The sequence below is a fragment of the Doryrhamphus excisus genome, chromosome 20, assembly GCF_030265055.1.
Source record: "Doryrhamphus excisus isolate RoL2022-K1 chromosome 20, RoL_Dexc_1.0, whole genome shotgun sequence".
Classification (NCBI taxonomy): Eukaryota; Metazoa; Chordata; class Actinopteri; order Syngnathiformes; family Syngnathidae; genus Doryrhamphus; species Doryrhamphus excisus.
In genome coordinates, this window is record NC_080485.1 from 3,127,382 (window position 1) to 3,152,828 (window position 25,447).

At 38.7% G+C, this 25,447-nt stretch overlaps 1 protein-coding gene across 1 annotated transcript in view; it reads left to right on the forward strand.

Moving 5' to 3' along the window:
* Positions 1–25,447, forward strand: part of eys (eyes shut homolog) — a 272,564-nt gene that overhangs the window by 154,077 nt on the left and 93,040 nt on the right. The window contains exons 35-39 of the mRNA XM_058058308.1: positions 491–582; positions 4,772–4,922; positions 5,270–5,382; positions 6,954–7,120; positions 17,289–17,462. Of these exons, the coding sequence (XP_057914291.1) occupies positions 491–582; positions 4,772–4,922; positions 5,270–5,382; positions 6,954–7,120; positions 17,289–17,462 (697 nt within the window). The remainder of the gene's footprint in view (positions 1–490; positions 583–4,771; positions 4,923–5,269; positions 5,383–6,953; positions 7,121–17,288; positions 17,463–25,447) is intronic.

The following is a 25,447-nucleotide window of genomic DNA, read 5'->3' on the forward strand; positions in this document are numbered from 1 at the left end:
CATTCCAAAAACATGCTAGGTTAATTGGCCACTCCAAATTGTCCATAGGTATGAATGTGAGTGTGAATGGTTGTTTGTCTATATGTGCCCTGTGATTGGCTGGCGACCAGTCCAGGGTGTATCCCGCATCTCTCGCCCGAAGACAGCTGGGATAGGCTCCAGCACCCTCGTGAACCTTCTGAGGATAAGTGATAGAAAATGAATGAATGTTCTACTTGCATCATGCTGTGTTCTACTGTTTAATAGTGTTCATTTCAGAGCTTTAATTATAATATCAAACTGTGAAACTGTAATGTTTTTAGGCTAGAGAAAACAGGTGATGCTAAACAATTCTCCTCAAGCAAGTCAAGTTCTCTCACTCACTTCCAGGAGTGAACAGGAGTCCTAATCTTACGTTCAGGGTTGTCTTATATCAGGACAATACAGTAGTTATTTTTGCCTGGTTTGTGTATATATAGTTCATATAACTGATTTTCCTCTTTCGTTCCAGTACGTATTTTCCTGCAATGGGGATAAAGATGTTGGATGGATTAACACACACATTAATGTGCATGACAGCAAAGTGCACATTATCAAAATCAGGTATGTTCCTTTTTTTCCCATTAATTTTGCTGCCATGTGAGGGATTATCGTATTTCTGAGAATCGTGTATTTGGGAGTGGTAATTTAAATATGATGTTTTGACTTGACTTTGCAGTTAAACACATCTGCCTTGGGCAAGAATTTTTTTTTTTTTTTAAAAAGGAAGCCGTAGCATACTCGTATCATAAGCCTCTCAGCTTTAAGTAACATTCACACAATGTATTCAAATAGAATTAGCACCTCAGGTGGTATTAACTTGATCCCCTAGTTATCCACTCACGTCAAGTGTTTAAGTGTTTGCTAGAAATAATGACAGTAAGTAAAAACCAAGGCAACAACACATACAGTAACTGACAGAAGTCGTTTATATTTTATTACAAACAAGCCTGCATTCTGAAGAAGTCAAACAAATGACACAATGCGATTATTAAAAAGCATTAGTGATCACTGAGCATGCTTTATTGGCTGTTTTAAGTCTTCATTTGCAGTTTTTCATTATGAAAAGATTAACAAGTGTGAGCCAAGCACAAAATCAATTGAAATGATTTAAAGTGAGGCGGTAAGCCTTTTGAGATATTGTTCAGGCGTCCAATAGCAATCATACTACCACGTCTCACTAATATTGCTAATTTCACAACTCTAATAAGTATTTTCTGCCCAATACCAATTAGTTATTTTTTTTTTTCATTTTCATATTTACTTTTGTAAGAGCTGTGCTACACAAAATGGCACTCATTTAAGACCAAAATATGCAAATTGGGACTGGTTGCTGCAGCTCTCGGTTTGTTTATCTAAAATATACCCCTGAGCAAGGTACATAACCCATGCTGCTACTAACTGCGGTGAAAATAAACACATTTTAATGCACAATTGCACAAGGTTGGATGGCTGTGTCGAAGCATTCATTCATTCACATGACAGAAGAAGGGTTGGGGGGTGTCTGAAAGACATTTACAGTTTTTATCACAGTTAATTGGTTGCAGATCCAACCATGATAATTACATTTCCGAAAAGTAGCATTCCTTATTTATGGATGGAATATGTTTGTAGTTGGAAGATAGAAAACACGTTTATGTCCTTCATTAACAACACTAAAAATCTAAAAGAGCTGCCCGCAATAGTGGCCTGTGCTAGTGATTATTGTGCCTGTTTTGAGATAATTCAAACCTGCAATAAAAACCCGTTGTTCCGTCGATCAGGTCTGATGCTCGTGTGTCTCACCAAACATTACAGTAACATTGCTGACACCTAGTGGCCAGCGCAGAATACTACATATCATCAATGTGTCTGCTGAATGCCTTACATTTGTATTTTACTTAATGTAACCATTTTTTATGTTTGGAAAAAAATTAAACTTTACTTAAATATATATTTTTTTTACTAATAACAGGCCATACTCAACCACTAAACAGCATGTTTATCAATTAATGCGCATGTTTTCCCACATTCCAAAAACATGCTAGGTTAATTGGCGACTCCAAATTGTCCATAGGTATGAATGTGAGTGTGAATGGTTGTTTGTCTATATGTGCCCTGTGATTGGCTGGCCACCAGTCCAGAGTGTAGCCCACCTCTCGACCGAAGACAGCTGGGATAGGCTCCAGCACTCCCCGCAACCATTGTGAGAATAAGCAATAGAAAATGAATGAATGAATGAATATTTTGGAAATACCAATAGTAATAATACAAGGTATTACTTTTTAATCGTAATAATAGGTGTAAATGTGTGAAATGATCTTGAAGCAGACTGGCAAGGTTGCCGCCTTCCCCTCCCTTGCAGAGACCAGCACTGGCCTAAATCTGTAAGTGCACCCAGACAGGCGTATCAGGTTAAAGGGCTACCATGCTCCACCCGCTGTTTTTTTCTACAAGAAAAATACAACAGCGGTGTGAATCAATCATAATGTTCTGTGCTGAACCCTTGGAGACGTAGCGAGAACGAGAGCTGTCATAACTAGAGGGTCGGGAGCGTGGAAAAATGGTTCCCGGTGTCACAAAGCAAATACTTTGTAATTGTCTGACGGCGGGCTCCGTCCATCTTTGTCTGATTTGACCCAGAGCTACAACGCCATGGTCATCCTCACCGCCGAACTCATTATAGACTTTTAATATATCTTCCCGTCAAAGACACTTTTCAATATGTTAAATAGAAACCCGGTGGGGCTGGCTTCTCAAGGACAGTGTGCACACTGCCCTCTGGCTGCCAGCCAGGCCGCTCTGGCAGACTGCTTCTAAATTAACCGCCATTCCAAGCAAGCTCTTGAGGAAGGACTTATGCAGCTTGGAGTCGGTGCCCCGAGTCTTTGCTCGGCATATGCAACAGCTTGCAAAGCGAAGGCTTAACAAATCAGTTTAGATTGCTTTGTGGACCTCCTTACTTCCACTTTGGGAACAAGGGGTATCAGGAGACGAGGTGAAAAGGAGACATCTGCGGCCTGAGTACCCTCAAGCTGCTGATGGTTAGTGCTGAATCTGCACTTAGGTAATTATCTGCCCTCCCCTGTTGTTTCAAGTGGACATTTGCTTTTTGAGAACAATGGATAGCTGCTGGGTGCTTCTGAAATAGTGAGAAAAGTGCTTAAATGGGGTACACGCATAAAGATTTACAACATCGTAACGGTGTGTTCTTATTCTTTTTATGGAAACTTGAACCGGAAGTCGCCTCCGTCGACCCCAGTCATACAAATGACTAATAAAAGGGCTAAATGAACATTTTGGGTTGCTTTTACCTCCTTTGAAGACTTGAACGTTGCCTAAGACATTATGTAGCAGCGGCACCAACAAGGCACCAACCGTTGTGTTATTTTTTTAATTCAATAGTTTCTCACCTTCTTTATCAAAGGCTGGCAGTTACAGCTTTCTTTGGCTCCATTTTTGGTTATTTTGCAGCCTTGATCAAAAGAAGAGCAGAGACTTGAGGTGAAAAACACTACTCAATTCAAGAAATAACTCGTAGCAAAACAAAAAAGTGGTGTCCGCATTGTGTCTTTTCAACAATCACGTCTTCAATAAAGGTAACCTTAAAAAGTGAATCTATCTTTTTCGTACATCATAATTAATCATGTGTATTTATGTATTGTAAAACTATAAAAACATGTTTTCAGTCAACATTTTTGGCTTTCTGGAACACATTACTGTAGTTTCCAGAGTACAAGGATGAGCGATTCCAAGAAACAATACAGGCAGTTGATGTTTGCAAAATACAAGGAAGAAGAGTTTTTGTGATTATATATCACCATATTTAAATCTATGATCATTATTGTCATGGTTGTAAAAAACATTATGTCACTATGTGGTTACATTACCTTACACTTCTGCATGTGTAAAAAAAAAGATATCTGGAATACAGGAAGTGAACAAATGTAACAGTAACAGATTGTAAAAGTAACAGATGGGGGGGATTTAATAAGCTTTGCTTCTTCCTACTCCTTTTAGTAGACATGTGGAACTGTGAATTGATTTATGTGATGTATTCCATTGTAACCTGATGCATGTTCAAATAAAATGAAACCATTACCATTACTATAAGATGCTACTTTTTTCACATGCTTTGAACCCTGCGGCTTAAACAATAATATGACTAATAAATGGCTAAAAAACTACAGTTATCTTGATGCTTCGAGTGCCGAAACAGAAAGTAGTGCATTTCCACACTAGAAGTCAAAATCACATGCTTTGAAGTCATTTGCAGCGAATGTGTTTTGATCTGACAAATCTTAAATACGTTTGATCAAATGTAGAATTGCAGTAGCTTCTGAATGGAGTGATTGTACTTCGGGAAAATGTGTGTCACGTTTCACTCATTATACTCTATAAGGAATGAGACTGGGAACTGTGTGTAGGTAGGATTGCAAGGTTTATTGTATGCCTTTCTGTATAAATATGGGTGACTGCAGCTTATAATCATATGCAGCCTTTTGTCGAATATTTTCTTTCTTTTTAAATTTGGTGGGTGCAGCTTATACTCAACTGTGCTCAATTGTGTGGAATTTAAGGTCATTGGATTTCCATTGTTACTGATGGGTTTTGGGTAGAGTCACCCCTTCTGGAACAGACTAATAACACTAACCAAGGTTTATATTATGTAAAAACAGCTCAAATCGTCATTTGCCAAAGTTGTCATCGATTAGCAATGATATATGACTTTTATATGTTCTCTTTTAACCTAATGTGTCTTACCTCCTCATAGACAACACCTGACCCCATGTGAGGCTGAGATCACCCATTCCGGTCATGAGAGAATCAAAAGTGCAGCAAGTAATTACTGGCCGGGACACATAATACGAAGAACAAACCACATCTTTGTAGGTGGTTTGCCACAACGCTTCTCTGCCAGTCAGGTATGACATGATGAGGACATATTTCTCTCCCAGAAAGGGTCCTTGAAAGCACCGACAAAGACATCATAGATCATTGAAGTCAATCTTAAGATGATTGCAAACAGCAGAGTGTATGGTTGAATTCAAGGCAGTTCATGGAAGAATTATGATGTACTGCACTTGAGAATTTGGACCAATACATTGCTGATGGGAATAAAGACAGAGCAAATGTTTTTATACTGTATCTTACCACTTCACAATTAATTCATCTAACATGCCGTAGCTTATTTTTTATAAGTACTTACATACAGAGCATAATGGTAAAAAAAAAACAACTGCAGGAAAATCGAAATTTTTTTTCTTCTTAGGAAATGAAACCATTCCACAACTTTACCGGCTGCATTGAAATCACTGAATTTAATAACGTCAGGAGTTTTTACACATCTGATGCCCTTGCCAACTGCAACACAAGACTGTGCAGGTAATGACAAATATTTTACATTTTCACGCATCATCAGCTCTGAATAATTAAATGAAACAAAAAACTAAATACATTTTTGTTTTGATTTGTATGTAGAGTGGCGCCTTGGTTTTTACTAAATACACACACATATATATATATATATATTATATGTACCGTATTTTCTGGACTATAAGTAGCTCCGGAGTATAAGTTGCACAAGGCCAAAAATGCATAGCCTCGGCGCCTTGGTTTTTACTAAATATATATATATATATTATATGTACCGTATTTTCTGGACTATAAGTAGCTCCGGAGTATAAGTCGCACAAGGCCAAAAATGCATAGCCTCGGCGCCTTGGTTTTTACTAAATATATATATATATATTATATGTACCGTATTTTCTGGACTATAAGTAGCTCCGGAGTATAAGTCGCACAAGGCCAAAAATGCATAGCCTCGGCTTTACGCCAGTCCATAACAAGTTTCTCACTCACTCCAAACTTTCTCTTTGCTCCTCCATGACTGTTTTCAGCTGCACTACTTGCAGCTTGTAGTCTGCAGAATATGATTTTCTTTTGGGGGGCATTTGTGTTCTGTCGTTCTCAGTTGTCTTTGTAAGCTAACGTTTTTTTTTCATTTATAAGTCGCTCTGGAGAATAAGTGGCAGGAACTTTAGGAAGGAATTTTATTTATATATTTTATATATTATATATAATTTTATACATATAAAACACAGTGTCTTGTGGTGTTGACAAGTGATGACAGAACTGGGGACTTCCAGGTGGAAGTTGTGGGCATGTTTCTTAATGAAGGCAGGCTACGAACAAGGTTGGACTCATGCAGTGTATTAATAACACACAACAAGGCTGAGACACCAAATAGACAGTTTACGGACATATGATTTTGCAATCATGTTTGCCAAAAACTGAATCCTACAAAAATGAGGGTGTACGAAAACTGAGGTGCCACGGTATTTTTAAAGAATGATCATGTTGCTTTGCTTGATCGATTGTAATGAATTACATTTTTACAGTGTTTATTATTTGCGTTAATTTCGTATTTCTTTTTTTTAATTTCATGTTTGACTTCTTCATTCAAGTACAGTTTTGTGAAAACCTTCAGACACTTCATGGGAGCTACATTTTCTACTCCTGTATCACAGCAAAAGGGCAAAAACTTGGCAAAACATGCACATGTACCATGTTTACCATGTTGATATTTATCCTTGTTATTAAACATTTCACCCCATAAGTCCGTTTAACTTGAAATTTCTTAAAAAGCTTATTGCGCTCTATAAAACACCCACTCTAACTTGAGGGTGTTTTGTCGTATCACCAAGAAATTTGGTACAGCCTTTTAAGGGACTGACATGCACATGTATGTCAAATTTGAGCAACATTGGTTGAAAGACGTGGCTGTCATCAAGCAAAACATCTCTTTAGGGGCACCTCACAAATTGCCCTTAAGTCATTGACCATTTGTCTAATGAATACAAACCATTGAGGATTATTAGATGTATATTAGCATGTTTTCCAGAGTATTTAAGTACAACTCACAGGGGACGCCGTACATGTCATTTGTCCTACAGTGTCAACAGAACGTCATTTGCCACACAAGCACCAAAACCTCCCATACCTGAAGCTTGTGGCGATGGTTTTTGCCTCAATGGTGGAACGTGTCATAAACTGCAAGCTGGTACATCAACAACTTCCTGTCACTGCCCACTCCATTTTACAGGAACTTTTTGTGAAAAAGGTGGGTTTTTATTTTCTCTTTTTACTCCGAGTTGATGTTGTTTGCCACTCAGTCAAAACCTTGGAAAGAGTGACCTCCACAGTGGTATCTCCAAGAGGCAGCCAGCTAGTAATGTTGGTTAATATATGCTGAGCCTCTTTGGCTAATAGGTTTCACAACGAGGGAGAATAGAATCGGCTGCATTAGGAATTTTGAGTGATGTGAATTATTCAGGACATGATTAATGAAATGAAAGATCCATATAATCAGCTTGAACCGTTCCTGAATGAGAAAGCGACCTTGCAGCACGCCTCCATCATTCAGTGCAAACTCTCACCCTTGTCCTCACCACAAATACTTATTTTGTACAACACTTGTACTTAGAGGAGCCATGCTATGCTGTGCTGAATATGGTTTAAAAAAAAAGCAGAGGGAGATGAATAAACATGCCACAACTTTAGGTACAGGCTTGTTGTACCGGTTCATAAGTGGTAACTCCACATCGTGACATACAGTAAACGAACTGCAGCTTCCACAGCACTCCTATGACGCAACCACCGCCACGCTTGACTGTAGGAAGCAATGCGACTAATGTAAACATAATAATTTTAAATTATTATAAAAACAAAAGCACATAAAATACAGAAATACACAGCTTATTGCTGTGCTAAATGGACATATGAGTACAAGTAGCATGGGGTTATGCACCAAATTAATATGCATATTCACACTGACTGTCTTTAATAGCACAGAGCTATTATTATTCTTCACCTATGTGCATTTGCCCGCAGCATCACCATATGTGAGCAAGGACGCGGTGAAAAGACGAATGGAAAATATACATTGACACTGTCTGTACAGTGTCGGAGAAAGTCTTACACATCACTTTCAATTTGCGTCACATGGCACGTAACTGTGGTATGGTCATGAATGCAACATAGACACATTATAAGGCACATTATTAGTGAAGCATGAGGAACATAAACATGCCCACTTGTGGGCTTTCTAACATAGTCAGTGCATCCAATCAACAAACAAATTACGGGCTCATACAGCTCAGAAAATGCACTAGTTTGCCAAAGCACCACACTAAAAGACCATCAATTATTGAGCACACAATATAATGAAATACTCTAAATACAAGATGATAATAATCATCAAACTTACGTATTTGTTATATTATATTATATATTTGCATATAATGCACACAGAGCAATGAACAACTTTGTGCTCTGTCTCCTTTCTTCTGCCCTGTTCAGGTGCAGTTCATTCAGTTGAAGCATTCAAGCACATCATGTAAATCTCAGTGTTAGGCGCGAATATAGTCACGCTATTTTAAATTTTGTACCCTCTACGGCAGAGGTAGGGAACCTATGGCTCGGGAGCCAGGTAGGGCTCTTTTGATGACTGTATCTGGCTCTCAAGCATTTCTTACCACAATAAAAATGTATTTTTGCTAACATTTTAAAGTAAACATCACAGAAATCACTGTTGAAAATAATATTAAAAATCAAAACTTTCTTATGCATTTTAATTCGTCCATCTATTTTCTACTGCAATATGGCTGACCATATACATCTTTCCTGATGATATTTTCCAGGTCAAACACCAAAACTTGATTATTACTGGGTAATGCGGTAGTCTACCTCGGTCATTGAGATGTCAAAAAAACATGTAAATGTAAACTTTCCTCCTTTAGTCAAATAGTCACCTAGCTAAAGCTGCAGAACCAAGCCTTCTGGTGAAGATGGCCAAAAGAATGAAATATACTGAGTACGGTGCAAAACTATGCAGCAGCAGAAGTTGCATTAATGGCAGCAAGTATTTGATTTATTATTGGACACTGCGCTGTTCACGAAAGTGTGCTGGCCACACCCCATTGGCGTGGGGTAGTGTGCCTGGTCTACGTAATTAGAGCCCATTATATCTAAAACTGTTGGTCTTACATAAAAATGCACACATTTTATTGCATTCAATGTTTAAAAAAATGTATATGGCTCTCACAGATACACATTTTAAAATATCTGGCCTTCATGGCTCTCTTAGCCAAAAAGGTTCCCGACCCCTGCTCTACGGCATTTAGCGTACCCGACTTTGGGAACCGAGGCTGTAATAGAAATGGTTTTGGAAATATGAAGGATGTACTCATTTATGTAATATATGATATATTCAAATGAAATGTTGGCTATATGATATATTCAAATGAAATGGGTCCTTGCTGTGCATATGTGCCAACATTTCATTAAGTTTCATCCAGACGTGGGGTAGCTTTTGTGTAATTTTACCAACAGTTATCGGCGTTTTGTGCTCGGTGAAAGAAATAATTGTGAATTAGGTGTATAATAAATGACCGTCAGAACACCATTTACGAGAATCCCATACTGTAGCTTTAATCTGATAATAATGATTAGTCTTTACCTCAATGTTCAGTTTAAAAATGCATATGTGATTTTTTTTTTTTTTTTAATATCTCCACCGTTTTCTCACATGGTCATAAAGCAAAGTTCTTGCTTATCCAACAAAATTCTCCAACTCCATAAAGCCCCTTTTTAAAGACCAGCAGTGGGTCTTTAGATTAATTTCTGCTGACTTTGGAGGAAGCGTGTCCCTCCTCAAAAGCCTTCCAATGCGGTCTCTCGGGTTTAACATGGTCCAATCTCATATGAGCACTCATCCATTGCTGTGCTTCGCCGCCCCTTGTCGCCATGGACCACAGAAGAACACCACAGGCTGTTTACATGCTGACAAAGCCTTTGCACGTGTGTGTCGCTGGCAACCTTGTCCTCACATCTCGTTGTATTAAGTGATACAACGAGACACCAGAGAAGAAATAATCAAGTCACCTCTACTCTTAGTTGTTTACTGAGCTGCCATCTTAGTATATGTAACTAATGACATTGACTTGTTTATGTTCGAAGTGAAATGCTGACTTGCATCCTGAATGCATAAAAGGGACACTCATGTATGCATGTTTGACTACTTAATTACACTTATATTAAAGTTGAATTTACATGTTGAATTTCAAATGTGCCTACACATATGCCTTTGAGACAGGGCACAGTGATGTAAAATGTATTTATGCATAGATATGTAGTTTGATCCCCAAACGGGTCTTGTGTGTTGGTTAAGCTGTTTAAACATCCTTATTTAACAGCCTTAAAGCATAACGTGGGCTGCAAATCTTCCACTGCTCCACAACCAGACACCCAATTTACATCTCTTGTATATGTATTTGTATTGTCTGGGTTAAATAAACATGTTTTTTTTAATTTTTCCATACATTTATTACAAATCCAGTGGAACCTACAAACTTCAGTGCCCTAAAAAGTGACATCATTTTGACTTCAACCTCATGTCAGGTGACAATATGCCTCAAAAGTCTTTTTATAAGTCGTTTATTGCTCTCTGGTTCTACCATATCTTACTTATTGTGTGGAAATATGGGCTAATAACTATAAAAGCAATCTTCACTGGCTAAATGTACTGCAAAAAAGGTCAGTAAGGATAATTCATAATGCCGCCTACAGAGAACATACTAACTCCTTATTTCTAAAATCACAAATACTTCAACTTGCTGATATAGTTCATCTTCAAACAGCTAAAATAACGCATAAAGCTAAAAATAACCAATTAGCTAAAAATGTCATCCAATACTTCTCTACAAGAGAGGAGAAATATGATCTCAGGGAAGAAGTACATTTGAAACACTTCTATGCTAGGACTACGTTATGCTAGCCATAGCATTTCAGTATGTGGAATCAAACTATGGAATGGATTGAGTAAGGAAATCAAACAATGCACAACGATGAGCCAATTCAAGAAACAATACAAGCAGTTGATGTTTGCTAAATACAAGGATGAAGAGTCTTGAACCAGTCATGATGTGCTATATATATCACTATATTGACACGCACTATGGTACCCATTATGGCATTGGATGCTCATATCACCGAGTACTTCGGTACGAGGTGCATTATTTAAAAAAAGTAAAAAAAAAACAAAAAAAACCTTAAACTGTATTACTGAAAGCAGGAAGTGAACAAATGTAACAGTTACTGATTGTAAAAGTACCAGATGGAGGGGTAGGATTTAATAAGCTTTGCTTCTTCCTACTCCTTTTGGACATGTGGAACTGGGAACTGATTATGGGATGCACTCAATTGTAATCTGATGCATGTTCAAATGAAATAAAACCATTACCATAATATTGTCGTGTGGCTAGACCTGATGTCGGCTTCCCAGCATTCCTTGTAGTACCTTTTTGTGTATAGTTGCTAAAATAAAAAAAATATATCTTAATGAGGGTAACAAATGTATTTAATTAATTATGTTTTTAAAAATACTGGGAAATGAACACATGCACATGGCAGACGGAGGCACAATGTCGTGTCCCAAAAGAGTCACACAGAGGCTCTTTTATAACTTTAGAACAGCAGTGCAATTCCAACACCATATGTGTATCGCCACCTCATAAACATGTCACTCGATTGTTGGTCCTGAGAACAACACTCACTAAACCAAACCACTGAGAGGTGCATTCATGAACATTTTAATTATGCGTGTATGTCATTAAGTGATACAATGAGTGAATTTACACTAAGTAGATTTCAGTAATATTAATGAATGTAATATTTTCGGAATTACAGCAGAAACCATGTTTATGACTTTCCAAATACAATCTTTACTATCATTAGAGCCGTGTAGACATGAAATAACACCCCTATAGTCATCGGTATACTCCTGTTATTCTTTGTTTGCACCACATTGCTTGTAATGGCACGCTTGATATTGCGGTTCAAATGTTCTGCTACTATTCAAAAGACTAATTTTATGCTAGGGTTTCAGACGTGTGCTTACATATCTTGTGGCTTGATTCAAAATTTCAGTTCATTTGGAGCTGTTAAGGCATACAATTATAGATACATATATATATATATATATATATATATATATATATATATATATATATATATATATATATATATATATATATATATATATATATATATATATATATATATATATATATATATATATATATATATATATATATATATATATAATCCTGTCCTGTCAGTTATTGTTCTCTTAATAAAGTACATTAAAAATTGGCATTTTCAGACAAAGTTCCAAATGGTAATTAATCATGGTTAATTATGATTGAAATGTGTAATAAATTGACAGCCCTTCATCGTTTACGTACGTCAGTTGTCATTATTGTTTATTATTCCCCATACCAGTAGTAGTTGTGTGTACCTTTCATTTACCTTTCACTTACCTTGTGTTATTATTATTGTTCATACAGTACCATAAGCAATGGTAATGGTAATGGTAATGGTTTTATTTCATTTGAACATGCATCAGATTACAATTGAGTGCATCCCATAATCAGTTCCCAGTTGTCCAAAAGGAGTAGGAAGAAGCAAAGCTTATTAAATCCTACCCCGTCATCTGGTACTTTTACAATTAGTAACTGTTACATTTGTTCACTTCCTGCTTTCCATAATACAGTTTAAGGTTTTTTTTTGTTTTTTTGTTATTTTTTTATAATGCACCTCGTACCAAAGTAGGAGGTGATATGAGCATCCAATGCCATAATGGGTACCATAGTGCGTGTCAATATAGTGATATATATAGCACATCATGACTGGTTCAAGACTCTTCATCCTTGTATTTAGCAAACATCAACTGCTTGTATTGTTTCTTGAATTGGCTCATCGTTGTGCATTGTTTGATTTCCTTACTCAATCCATTCCATAGTTTGATTCCACATACTGAAAAGCTATGGCTTTTTAACATAGTCCTAGCATGAGTAGATTTGCTTTATTTACTTTAATTTTTGAAGCCGAACAGTTAACAATTTTTATGAAACAAATAATTATGAAATTGTGAAAAAAATGACAACAACTTAGAAGTCAAACAGCATCACGGAATGGATTGTGTGTAACTTTGGAGTGTTCACTCTACTCTGTAGTGAAAGATAAGTGTGTGATGACTGTGCTTCCAGATTTAAGTAGTAAGCTATTTGATCAGTCAATGAGACACTAAGCTGTTTACAGAAATACAGTTTGATCCATGACAACAGGGATCATAAGTCCTGGCTATTTGTTGCAAATGACTGTCTTTTAAAAGTTATTTCTGTGTTACTGTAGACGTTGACTTGGAGTCAACATAAACAATTAGTCAGCAGACAGAAATATGTCATATATTTCTGACATTTCTCAGGCGATCTGAGTTATCTTTGTCAGCATACCCTGCTTCGCTTTTGCCATTCTGGATGTTCTCGGGCCCATTCAAGATGAAGCCTGCTCAAAGCTGCACACAAAATCACATAAAAGCTTCAATTTACAACTGGGTTGCAGTTTTTTAAATTAACTTAAGGGGTGGCTTATTTTTGGATGCAAAAGAACCTGAAATATCTTTGGCGGTTGCCAAGTGCGGCAGATTGTGTCGGCTTACTTTTAGATGCACAAGCAATCAGAAAAAAATCCTCTGCACAAGATGTTACGGTGCATGGAGACCAATTTTCCATCATTAAATCAGTTCAGTGGAACTCTATATAAAAAAATGTGCACATTGGTACCTGCAAATTGTCATGCCATATGGGATTATGTTTGGTTGATTTCAAATGTATACACAAATGGATATCAGCCAGAGATGTGCTATCATGATGAAAAATACAAAAACTAATAATAACATTAAATAAATATGAATGTGTCCGTTAAACTGTATTACAAATGCATTTTCTCTATGATTCCAATCATTTTTAACATTTCCTTCAGGACAAATTGCAGAATTTGCACATTTCCTGATGAAATACAGGAAAGAAACCTAAAATGAGGCCACCGTGAGTGTGGTCTCTTGGCTTAGTGCACACAGAGTTGGATCACGGCACCCACCAGTTTCTCTTTTCCAGCCTGTGTAATATCTTTCATGGAGGTATGACATCATTATTCTTGCTAATAAGAGAATAAAATGCATACAAATCTCATATGGGAGACAAAACAAGTCTGCAAAAAAGTCTGTACCTCACCAGCCATGAACCTCACCACACGTCACTGATATCAGTATTCATACTATCATTTGAGACCCCAGCAAATAATTATTTTTTTCTTTTTGTGGCTTTTTTAATACAAATGTACTATACGTGGACTGCCAACATCAGCCACTTCCTAGATAGACTGACGTGCTGCCTTACATTTCATCACTTGGTGTCAAAAAGTCAAATTTTCTTAAAATAAAATATTTTCATAAACATGAACATATACAAGACCACACAGCTGAGAGAATGTGAGTGGCCAGCCAATCACAGGGCACACATAGACAAACAACCATTCACACTCACATTCATACCTATGGACAATTTGGAGTCACCAATTAACCTAGCATGTTTTTGGAATGTGGGAGGAAACCGGAGTACCCGGAGAAAACCCACTCGTGCACGGGGAGAACATGCAAACTCCACACAGAGATAGCCGAGGGTGGGATTGAACTCGGGTATCCAAGCTGTGAGGCTTCTAGTATATACATATAAACATTAATATATAATATATACAATAATATATATTTTTTTGCCCTTGCACAAGTCTATGGCCATTGAATATATTAAAATGTCACTTTAATCATGTGCACATCTCAGCGAGATTAAATTGTGAAAAGATTTCTCATACCGATTTCTCGGGTCTGGAACAATCAAAAATAATACATTAATCACACAATAAGTCAGTCACACAGTTTCTTTGTCTCTATGGGTGGAGACGGGGCTGGTAGCGTACACACAGAGTGCAGAAGAGTGTGGCCTCATTAGGACCAATGCAAGGTAAATTAGTAAAAGTAAAATTAGTAAATTGAATATATTTTTAATCTTAAAGGTAATGTTAAAATCTTGCACCCCAGTCGCGTATATTGCCTCGTGTGTGAGCGCCTCACGAGACCCCTAGTTTTATGGCATTTCTGCGCTGGAATCACTGTTCAAACCTACTTCTTTAATACAAAAAATATTGGAATATAGTATGAGAACGATGAGATATGAAATGCCCTATGTGGTTTGGAAATAGGTTACATTAATGCATGACACAGAATGATGTAAGGTAACATACTTTCTGGAAGAACTTTTTGAAAAGACATAAATGGGACAAAACCGCAATCAACTTTCATTTGAATGATCCACTCAGAGCCAACATCCTACATCACACCTTCAGGTGTTCAGGAAATAAGGACATAAGGTAATGAGCCATAGAACGAGGTCATAATCAATACCGACTGAATAATTTCCCGCCTGGGTGGTTTTGTCTTTTATGAGTACGCCTTTTTAGTCCACAAGTAAATCTGTGATCACATAGCTTTCAATTGACGACTTGCACAGATGACACAATGTCTTTGGTAAGATGTAGGACCCACAGAGTCGTCTTTGAAGAAGCAATTTATCATAGCATGAAACTCTGACATACCCAGATGACAGGCGTGATCTTCTGCTTGGCTACTTAATATCAAATAGTTACTCATCCACAAGTCAGAGGCCCGAGCTTCCAGCAGTGACTTGCAGACTGCAGCCCCAGGGTGCTAACATTAGACAGCCAGACCCAAGAGATCACAAATGTCGGGCTTGTTATGTGCGTCAAATCCTTGACAAAGACGCCTGTATGACAGTTGCTTTGGATTGTCACTGTGTACATGTAATAAAAAGGGCATGTAGACTGGTAAGCGCATCAAATGTAATGCCTTCACGAGTTAATTCATGTTTGTCCAGAGCGAACAAGTTGTTCACTTCATGCATTCTGCGCTTGAACATAATTAACTTTTATACAAGTGCAAAAACAAGTTAACCACTGTATAATAAAAACTAAACATTAAATTACTGTATTTCATACCTGAGTATGCCACCAAGCCACCTCTTACAGTCCAAACAAACGCTTTCTCGGGCTGACTTATTCATATATAAGATACTGAAGCGCCAAAGAACTGGAGTCTGAGGCGGAGTGTCAAATTTGGGAGAAAACTTTATTTTTCTTGCAAACATTAACTTGCACTCTTCGCTACGTGAGACATGAAAAGCCCCGTCTCGCAACCACAACAGGAAGCGGAAAAACCCCCGTTCTACTCGCCCACCCCTCCGGGTGGCAACCCCTCCCCTTTATATATAAACTATTTGTTTCTTATATCACACACAGAACGATGAACAAACCCATGTCTGTCTCTTTTGTGCAGGAATAAGATTAATTAATTAAGTACTGCTGTTCATATGATGATGCGCCCAAGGGCACTGGTAACTTTGAGTGTTTGGGGAATAGTTGCAGACATCAACCAATCAGAGCATAGAAAATGCTGATGTCACTGTGGGCCAGCTAACTGGCCTCATGAGGTGAATCTCATAAAGAAATAGCCCCATTGTTAATAGTATACGTGACATCGGGCCAGCACCCCTGATTCTGAAGGCCTTGGGCAGATTACATTAACTTTGCAACACATTTTCTACGGCTTATCCTCACGAGTGTCACAAGCGTGCTGGAGCCTATCCCAGCTGTCTTCGGGCGAGAGGCGGCCAATCACAGGGAACATATAGACAAACAACCATTCACACTCACATTCATACCTATGGACAATTTGGAGTTGCCAATTAACCTAGCATGTTTTTGGAATGTGGGAAAAAAACGGAGTACCCGGAGAAAACCCACACATGCACGGGATCAAACTCGGGTCTCCTAGCTGTGTGGCCCGCGCGCTAACCACTAGGTCGCCGTGCAGCCCGCATATCAACACAAATAAACTGAAATCTTAAAGCCATTTTTTTTTTTATCTGCTGTCACGCATGCGGCAAAGTCTCAAGCCCTCCGCCAGGTGTACAATGTCATCACTGACTCGTGAAGCTGATGACCTCCTTCAGCTCCCCTTCAAGTCATAGCCTTTGTCATCCACTGGGAAATAACAGCAGCATGTAGCCCTGACAGAACATTGCTGACTGCTAACAGGCAAACTGTCAGTGCGGCAAAAGGCAGAGACCGACTTGACATCTGCAGCGCGACATACACCGGCCTCAACATTAAGTATGCCATCACTGCCAAATGATTGCTCTTTGGTTTGTTTTGTTTGTGGTTGCATCATACTGAGACGTGTTTCTATTATTTTTGTTACGGTAGTTAGCTACTTGAAAGAGCGACTGAGTACACAACTGTTTTTTTTTTCTTTACAGACACCAACGTATACATCCCATCATTCGATGGCACGTCTTATTTGGAGCTGCAGCCCCTTGCATCCATCCTCCAGTCTTCCGACAGCAATAATGTACCCCCTACAGTCAAGGACACCACCGTTATTCTCCATTTGACTATGAAAACTCGATCAACACAGGGCACTATCCTCTACAGTGAGTACTGCCTCATTTTTATGTCTGAAAGCACTGGAGGGCTGCGGCAAGCCCAGATAAAAGCAGGGGAAAAAAATCATTTCTGTGCCTTCCAATAATGTTGATTGCATTTAATGTTGCTTTTTTCCCCTGCAGATGTCCTTGCCAGTGAAAATTACCTTTTCATAATTTTGATGTTAATGTCTACTGTGGTGCTGATTTCATCAGAATAATAATCAGCACCTCAAAAGTTCAATACCTTGTTTCCAAACATAACTTTCCCAAATCCTATAACGTTGTAAAAGCCTGCTTATGCAGCATGCATTATTCTGAATATAGATGAAATGTAATTACTCTATGACCAAATACCATCAGGATATATTAGAGACCTTAAGGTGGAATTATTATAATTATTAGTCCGTTTTGCAAAGCTAAGCAGACTCCTCCAACTCCTTCATTGACATGCTGGTGGTGTCTCTCCTCTAATCGGATGCTTGTTTACCCGTATTTCCTTTTAATATTGGTACCGTTTTGGCTAATCAAAATGTTCCATGCATAACCCGTGAGTAATTCATCTCACTCAGCAGAATTCCCAATAAACATAAACAAGTATAACTGTGAACACACCAAATTATTCATTCATTCATTCATTTTCTACCGCTTTTTCCTCACGAGGGTCGCGGGGGTGCTGGAGCCTATCCCAGCTGTCTTCGGGCGAGAGGCGGGGTACACCCTGGACTGGTGGCCAGCCAATCACAGGGCACATATAGACAAACAACCATTCACACTCACATTCATACCTATGGACAATTTGGAGTGGCCAATTAACCTAGCATGTTTTTGGAATGTGGGAGGAAACCGGAGTACCCGGAGAAAACCCACGCATGCACAGGGGAGAACATGCAAACTCCACACAGAGATGGCCGAGGGTGGGAATTGAACCCTGGTCTCCTAGCTGTGAGGTCTGCGCACTAACCACCAGACCGCCGTGCAGCCCCACACCAAATTAATTCCAAATAAACATACAAGAATGTATAACTCATCAAAGAACAATAGTGTGAACGAAAATTAGATTTCATATTAATTAATGAATCTTTAGTGAGCATTCCGAGCTCTAAGTACTTGACAGGCAAGGTGGTCATCGTATTTAGGAAAAGCTGTAGTTTCTTCACATTTGGCCCGACTCACTGGGTCACATTGAAATCAGAATTCTTCTGGGCTTCTTAACATCTGTTGCAGACTTGCTGGTGCTTCTAATAGCCAAATTCCAGTTGCAATATGGGACCAATGAGGCTCTTTCCTTGTGGTATTTAATGATGGGTAATGCTTGTGCATCTCAGCATTGAGCAGGCCATTAATCCCCGAGTACCACTTCCAAATCTTGCAAACGACTTCCACCATGATTCAGTGTTCACAATTACAGCCACTGTGTCATCCAAAACTGGCGATGCTTATCTTATCTATCTTGTAAAAATGTTTTTTGTGTGCTTTTGAGAAGTTTGGCATTGATGGCATTGACATAATGATCACTGTTCACACAATCAAAACTGCTAATCTTCTGTTTAGAATGTTTTTGTTGTTGTATTGCAGGCGTTGTGCAGTAAATGGAAAAAACATGATCAAACATGTTATTTTTAGATCCACCACTTTTGTTGTGCTTGTGATATATCAACACTGAACAGTTGTCCGAAGTTTTTAAGAGACCATTTACACAGAACCTTCCACTACAATTTCACTTCATCTATTTCGCATTGAAAGTACAAATCTCAACCTTTATCTGTACGTTGCTCATTAGAAGAATGGCTTTTCTTCTGCAAGTCTTTCCATTAGACCTTTCCCAACCTGACCAACCTCTTTGAACTGCCAATGGGTGTCCCCAAGTCCTTTGTCTGCTTTTTGTGACAAACATGTTCCCTCGCTTCCACCTGCCTATTTCTTTGTCCCTCTGTGGAAGAGGTTGGGAACCACATCTGGAAACGCCTTCCTGTCTGTGCTCATTAAAGATGATGATCTTGTTGCTATGGTTACTCTCGCCAGCATCTGTTTGGTTTGCTGATTGAATCCATTACATTGGTTTATATGGCTATAAATACAAATGTAGATACATGTTCATTGTTTTATGATTAATCCGTCAAGGATGCATATTTGGTAACTAAAACTCAGGTTAAAAATTAACCCTCTATATTACAGTGATGCAGCGGAACAACATGAAAGACGTGGACTGTCGTCCCTTTTTCAAACAATTCAAACATTCATTCATTCATTTTCTACCGCTTTTTCCTCACGAGGGTCACAGGGGTGCTGGAGCCTATCCCAGCTGTCTTTGGGCAAGAGGCAGGCAATTCAAACATATATTACTTAATAAATCATGCTGTTTTGTAGTTGAATACAGACTACTACCAGAGGTGGGCAAACTATGGCCCGGGGGCCACATGCGGCCCACCAAGCGTTTGAATCCGGCCTGCCAGTTGTTTTCCAAGTATTTCAACTTTTAACATACAAACTGGCAACATGACTTGCAAGTCGGATGTCTGATTTAGTAAAAAAAATAAAAATAAAAAAAAAACTGTAAAATTAAATGACATAGTTTGATGTGATCTTCTGATGTTTAAGTGCTCCTGAAAAAAGGGACATGATAACATACAGCTGATAATATAACACTTTTACAGATAAAATTAGACAAATAATTCAAGGAAAATTCTAAGCATAAAATAGTGTGTGTGTGTGTATTAAATATATGTATGTTCTGGCCCCCGGGACAATTTTGTTAACTCAATGCGGCCCACAAGTCAAAATATTTGCCCACCCCTGGACTACTACTGTATTATAAAATACATGTTTTAAGCAAATCTTATGGATTTGTTGCCTAAATTAAGCATTTTCAATCATAAAAATGGCTAAATTAACTACTTAAAAATACAAATATAAGGCATTCAGAAGACACATTGAGATGATGTAACAATATGTGGTTCTCTCCACTGGTCACTAGGTGTCAGTAATGTTACTGTAAAGTTGAGTGACACCAGACATGACAACATCCTTTTATTGCAGGGTTGAATTATGTCACAATCATCCCTCCATCCATCCATTTTCTACCGCTTATCCTCACGAGTGTCGCGGGAATGCTGGAGCCTATCCCAGCTGTATTCGGGCGAGAGGCGGGGTACACCCTGGACTGGTGGCCAGCCAATCACAGGGCACATATAGACAAACAACCATTCACACTCACATTCATTAAATTTGGAGTCCTAACACTATTGTGTGCAAGAAGCTGAAACTCTACTTTGAACCCCTGATGTCACTTCCTGTCTGCGCCACCAGAACTCCTTTACCGCAACACACACAAGTTCATTCATTCATTCATTTTCTACCGCTTTTTCCTCACGAGGGTCGCGGGGGGTGCTGGAGCCTATCCCAGCTGTCTTCGGGCGAGAGGCGGGGTACACCCTGGACTGGTCGCCAGCCAATCACAGGGCACATATAGACAAACAACCATTCACACTCACATTCATACCTATGGACAATTTGGAGTGGCCAATTAACCTAGCATGTTTTTGGAATGTGGGAGGAAACCGGAGTACCCGGAGAAAACCCACGCATGCACGGGGAGAACATGCAAACTCCACACACAGATGGCCGAGGGCGGGGACCGAACCCTGGTCTCCTAGCTGTGAGGTCTGCGCACTAACCACCAGACCGCCGTGCCGCCCCACACACAAGTTTTATTTATATTTTCCATCCATCCATCTATTTTCTATGCCGCTTATCATCATTAGGGTTGCAGGGGTATGCTGGAGTCTAGCTCAGCTGACACCGTGGACTGGTTTAGCTTTAGATTGGTGCTTCATTTGGAGCCGAACACTTGGCAAGGTGTGGTGAGGTTGAGGCTTGCCATGTGATCATCCGTCAGGCAGCAGGTATAACACCCCAGTCCCAACCTGCGTGCAGCACTTTCGGGCAGAATTTGGTGCTACGCCCCTGATGGTGATCAAGGAAGCAGTTATCAACAACTGTCGAGCATCTAAGAGAAATAGATATTTCTTTTTTTTATTGCAACCTATGAATGTTATGCCCCTTATATTGAAAATGTTTTATCGTTTTTGTCTTTAAATTTGTATTTAAAAATAATTTTCCAACAATAGATCTCGGACGGTCGTTTTCTATTTTCATTCTGTGCTTTAGTTTTAACACCTTGGGGTGTTTGTTCCATAGAACAATGGCATGAACGGTGTGAGCAGTCGTACAGTCTCTTTGTCTCGGTTGGTGGGGGGCGTTGCTCGTAGCATACATGCAGATTGCAGAAGAGTAATAGAAATTGAATTACTAGATTGCAATATATTTTAATTGTTTTGTAGTTTTGAAATGTACGTTTCTGAAAGGTGTTTAAATCTCATCTTGTGTCATTATCACGGACCCAATCTCCACACCCCTACAACATAATGCTTCTTCACTCTTTATCTGCCCACACACTTTTAAAAATCAAACCTAATTTAAAAAAACAATGTCTGGCATACTGTTTATGCGGCTCGTCTATCTCTCCTTTAGCATTTTCAGAGAGGAAATGACAACACCCCCAGTTGCGGTACTAATGATATTGAAACAATTTGTTATGATACACTGATTGCATTATGGCTTTGAAAATGTGATTATGGCCCCCGATGCTAGCTTAGCTACATGTTTATGTGCCACATAAAATAGAGCAAAAAGCAGGAATTTTTGAAGGACATCTGATTTGACCTTATTTCACGAGCAGAATAGGATTAGCGATGAGTCATATCTTCCTATGATTCTTACATTCTTACATTCTCATACAAACAACCATGCAAATGTGCAATATAAAAGAGGTCACCTGAGGACGTATTGACTCATTCATAGCTATTGAGGGGAATTGGGCAACAACACAATGATGGGTTTTGTATTTCCAAGGCTACAAAACAAATAAATAAAAACCAATCCACAGAGGAAGGCAAGAGAAGTCGCTCGCTGCTATAGCGAAGGCGGCGAGGACTGTTCTGACCCTTAACATCGACTGTGAGCTCTACATTGTCCTGCCAGCTCTTTTGTTCCCTACACCTGCTTGCACATGTACGGTATACACTCTGTCTTGTGTTGCAGAGGGACATTTTGATGGCTACGCCAGACACGGCTGTGCTGACCCTCGTGACAATGGAGCATTGTGTAGGGTTCACTGGAATTTTGGTCATTTTTTTAAGGGTTTAGAAAGCTGAGTCTGATTTATCCAGCATCGTGTATTATACTGTATATTACTTTGCAAACATTTCATGGTAAACTGCACTTTTTTGGGAATCATCCCCAATTCTGAAACGTAAACACACAATTGTTTCCCTTTTCTGTGTATTCTAATAAGAGAAGCTAACAATGCACATCATTGAACTACGAAGCCCTCTAGAAAAACCTCTAACACAGAGGTAGGGAAGCTATGGCTCGGGAGCCAGGTAGGGCTCTTTTGATGACTGTATCTGGCTCTCAAGCATTTCTTACCACAATAAAAATGCATTTTTGCTAACATTTTAAAGTAAACCATGACAGAAATCACTGTTAAAAATAATATTCAAAATCAACAACTTTCTTATGCATTTTAATTCGTCCATCTATTTTCTACTGCAATACGGCCAACCATATTTATCTTTCCTGATGATATTTTCCAGGTCAAACACCAAAACTTGATTATTACTGGGTAATGCTGTAGTCTACTTCGGTCATTGAGATGTCAAAAAAACATGTAAATGTAAACTTTCCTCCTTTAGTCAAATAGCTAAAGCTGCAGAACCAAGCCTTCTGGTGAAAATGGCCAAAAGAATGAAATATACTGAATACGGTTCAAAACTATGCAGCAGCAGAAGTTGCATTAATGGCAGCAAGTATTTGATTTATTATTAGACACTGCGTTGCTCACGAAAGTGTGCTGGCCACACCCCATTGGCGTGGGGTAGTGTGCCTGGTCTACGTAATTAGAGCCCATTATATCTAAAACTGTTGGTCTTACATAAAAATGCACACATTTTATTGCATTCAAAATGTATATGGCTCTCACAGATACACATTTTAAAATATCTGGTCTTCATGGCTCTCTTAGCCAAAAAGGTTCCCGACCCCTGCTCTAACATTTTATTGTTTGATATACATGCTGTGATTATGTAATACTTATGGTATCTTCCCGTATTTTGAGGATATGAATTATTCCCAAAACGTCTTTCCGAGGCTCCTTGACTTAACCCAGGAGCTTACGCTACTTCTGTCAACAAGACCAGCATAGAAACAACGACAATGTCCACTTTCATTGGGATGGCTGTGTCTTCCAGCACACGGTTAAACAAAAATGCTGACAGCAAACAAGCATCTTGTTGAGTCTTTGTTGCGAAATTGAGTGTTGGGTATCCAATCTCTTCCGTCTGTTCCGTCTGTGAGTGACACCGAGAAGTCTTGTTTTGTAAATGTTAGGGTTTTAGCGTCAAAATAGGTAGGTCCAGTGATGAGCATTGTTAGCTAGCTCGTACTAACTTGTTTTCTCTCAGTAAAGCACACAAAAAGGTAAATAAATATATGTTCATGTTTCACATAACGACTGTGAATGATTGATGGCAAAATTCCCCAAAAAGTACAGTTTTCCTTTAAGGTAGTGCCACACAAAATATTAACACTTTTGGCAATTTCCCTTTTGTTCCAAGCTGTTTACACATTAATGGCTGTGAGTTACCGTTATTTTGAGGAGACTGTACATCTACGTATACTGTTAAACATTTTGTACACGGACTACTTTACATTGTATCGGTGTGTCATGTCTTCAGTTGAGTCCCATTTAAAGATATACCAAAATATTTGCAGGAATGTGAGTGGGCTTTTGTGAGGTGCTGTAATTGTTGTCTAAACCAGGGGTGGGCAAACTTTTGGACTGGCGGGCCGCATTGATTTAACAAAATTGATCCGGGGGGCGGATATATATATATATATTTTATTGTATCTGTAAAAGTGGCATGCAATCTGCTATATATGCACTTTGAGATCATTTATTTGATGTAAAGTGAGTTATAAATTTATAATAAAAATACAATTATTATTATTATTTATTATTTTGTATTGTTATTTTATTATTATTTTATTATGTATTTTTATTTTATTTATTATTTTTTTAATTATGTGTTGGGTCCCTTTTTTCAGGAGCACTTTGTAAACAACATACAACATACAGTAAACCTCGGATATATCAGACTCGGATATATCGGAAATTCGCTCACAACGGACAGATAAAAAAGAACCAATTTTTCTGTAATGCATTTCCAATAAAAATTCATTGCATATATCGGATTTTTTATAACAGATTTCGCCTACTTCGGACAAAATCTCCAGTCCCGTTCCAATGCATTTCCATTAAATTTCCCTCACATATATCGGATGGCCGCATCGTGGCGCTCCGATTCAGGATGCCAGCTTGTATGTTGAGTTGAAATGAAATACTTTAGAAAGAACTAGCGGGCCGTATTCAAACACTTGGCGGGCCAAATGTGGCCCCCGGGCCGTAGTTTGCCCACCCCTGGTCTAAAGCATACAGTTCTAGTTCTGGAGCCATTCCATTTCAGTTTCAGAGAGGCAGGTTTTAAATAACACAATATTCTGATTATTCATTATATACATTATGGTCAATATATTATTGCTAAAATTATGGTCTTAGACTTTTGCACTCCACCGTATATTTCCTGAGAGTACCGTACCTTCGTGTACCTGTAACGGGTGAGATATCTAGGTGCAGGAGAGCTCAAAAGTCGCCTCTCAGTTGAGCATCGTTTTGCTCTGATGAGTACAGCCGCCCTGATCCTGCAAGGCTATCTTTGCCCTGCGTGACACCACAGTGAGGCACTTGCAAGTCCAGCAGAACTCTAACCACGATGGATTGCGTGGTGATTACCCGTGATTGATTCTGCCCCAGACAGGCACAGACATCACAACATTCATCTTGGAGCTATAACCTAGATTAACCTCTTATCCGT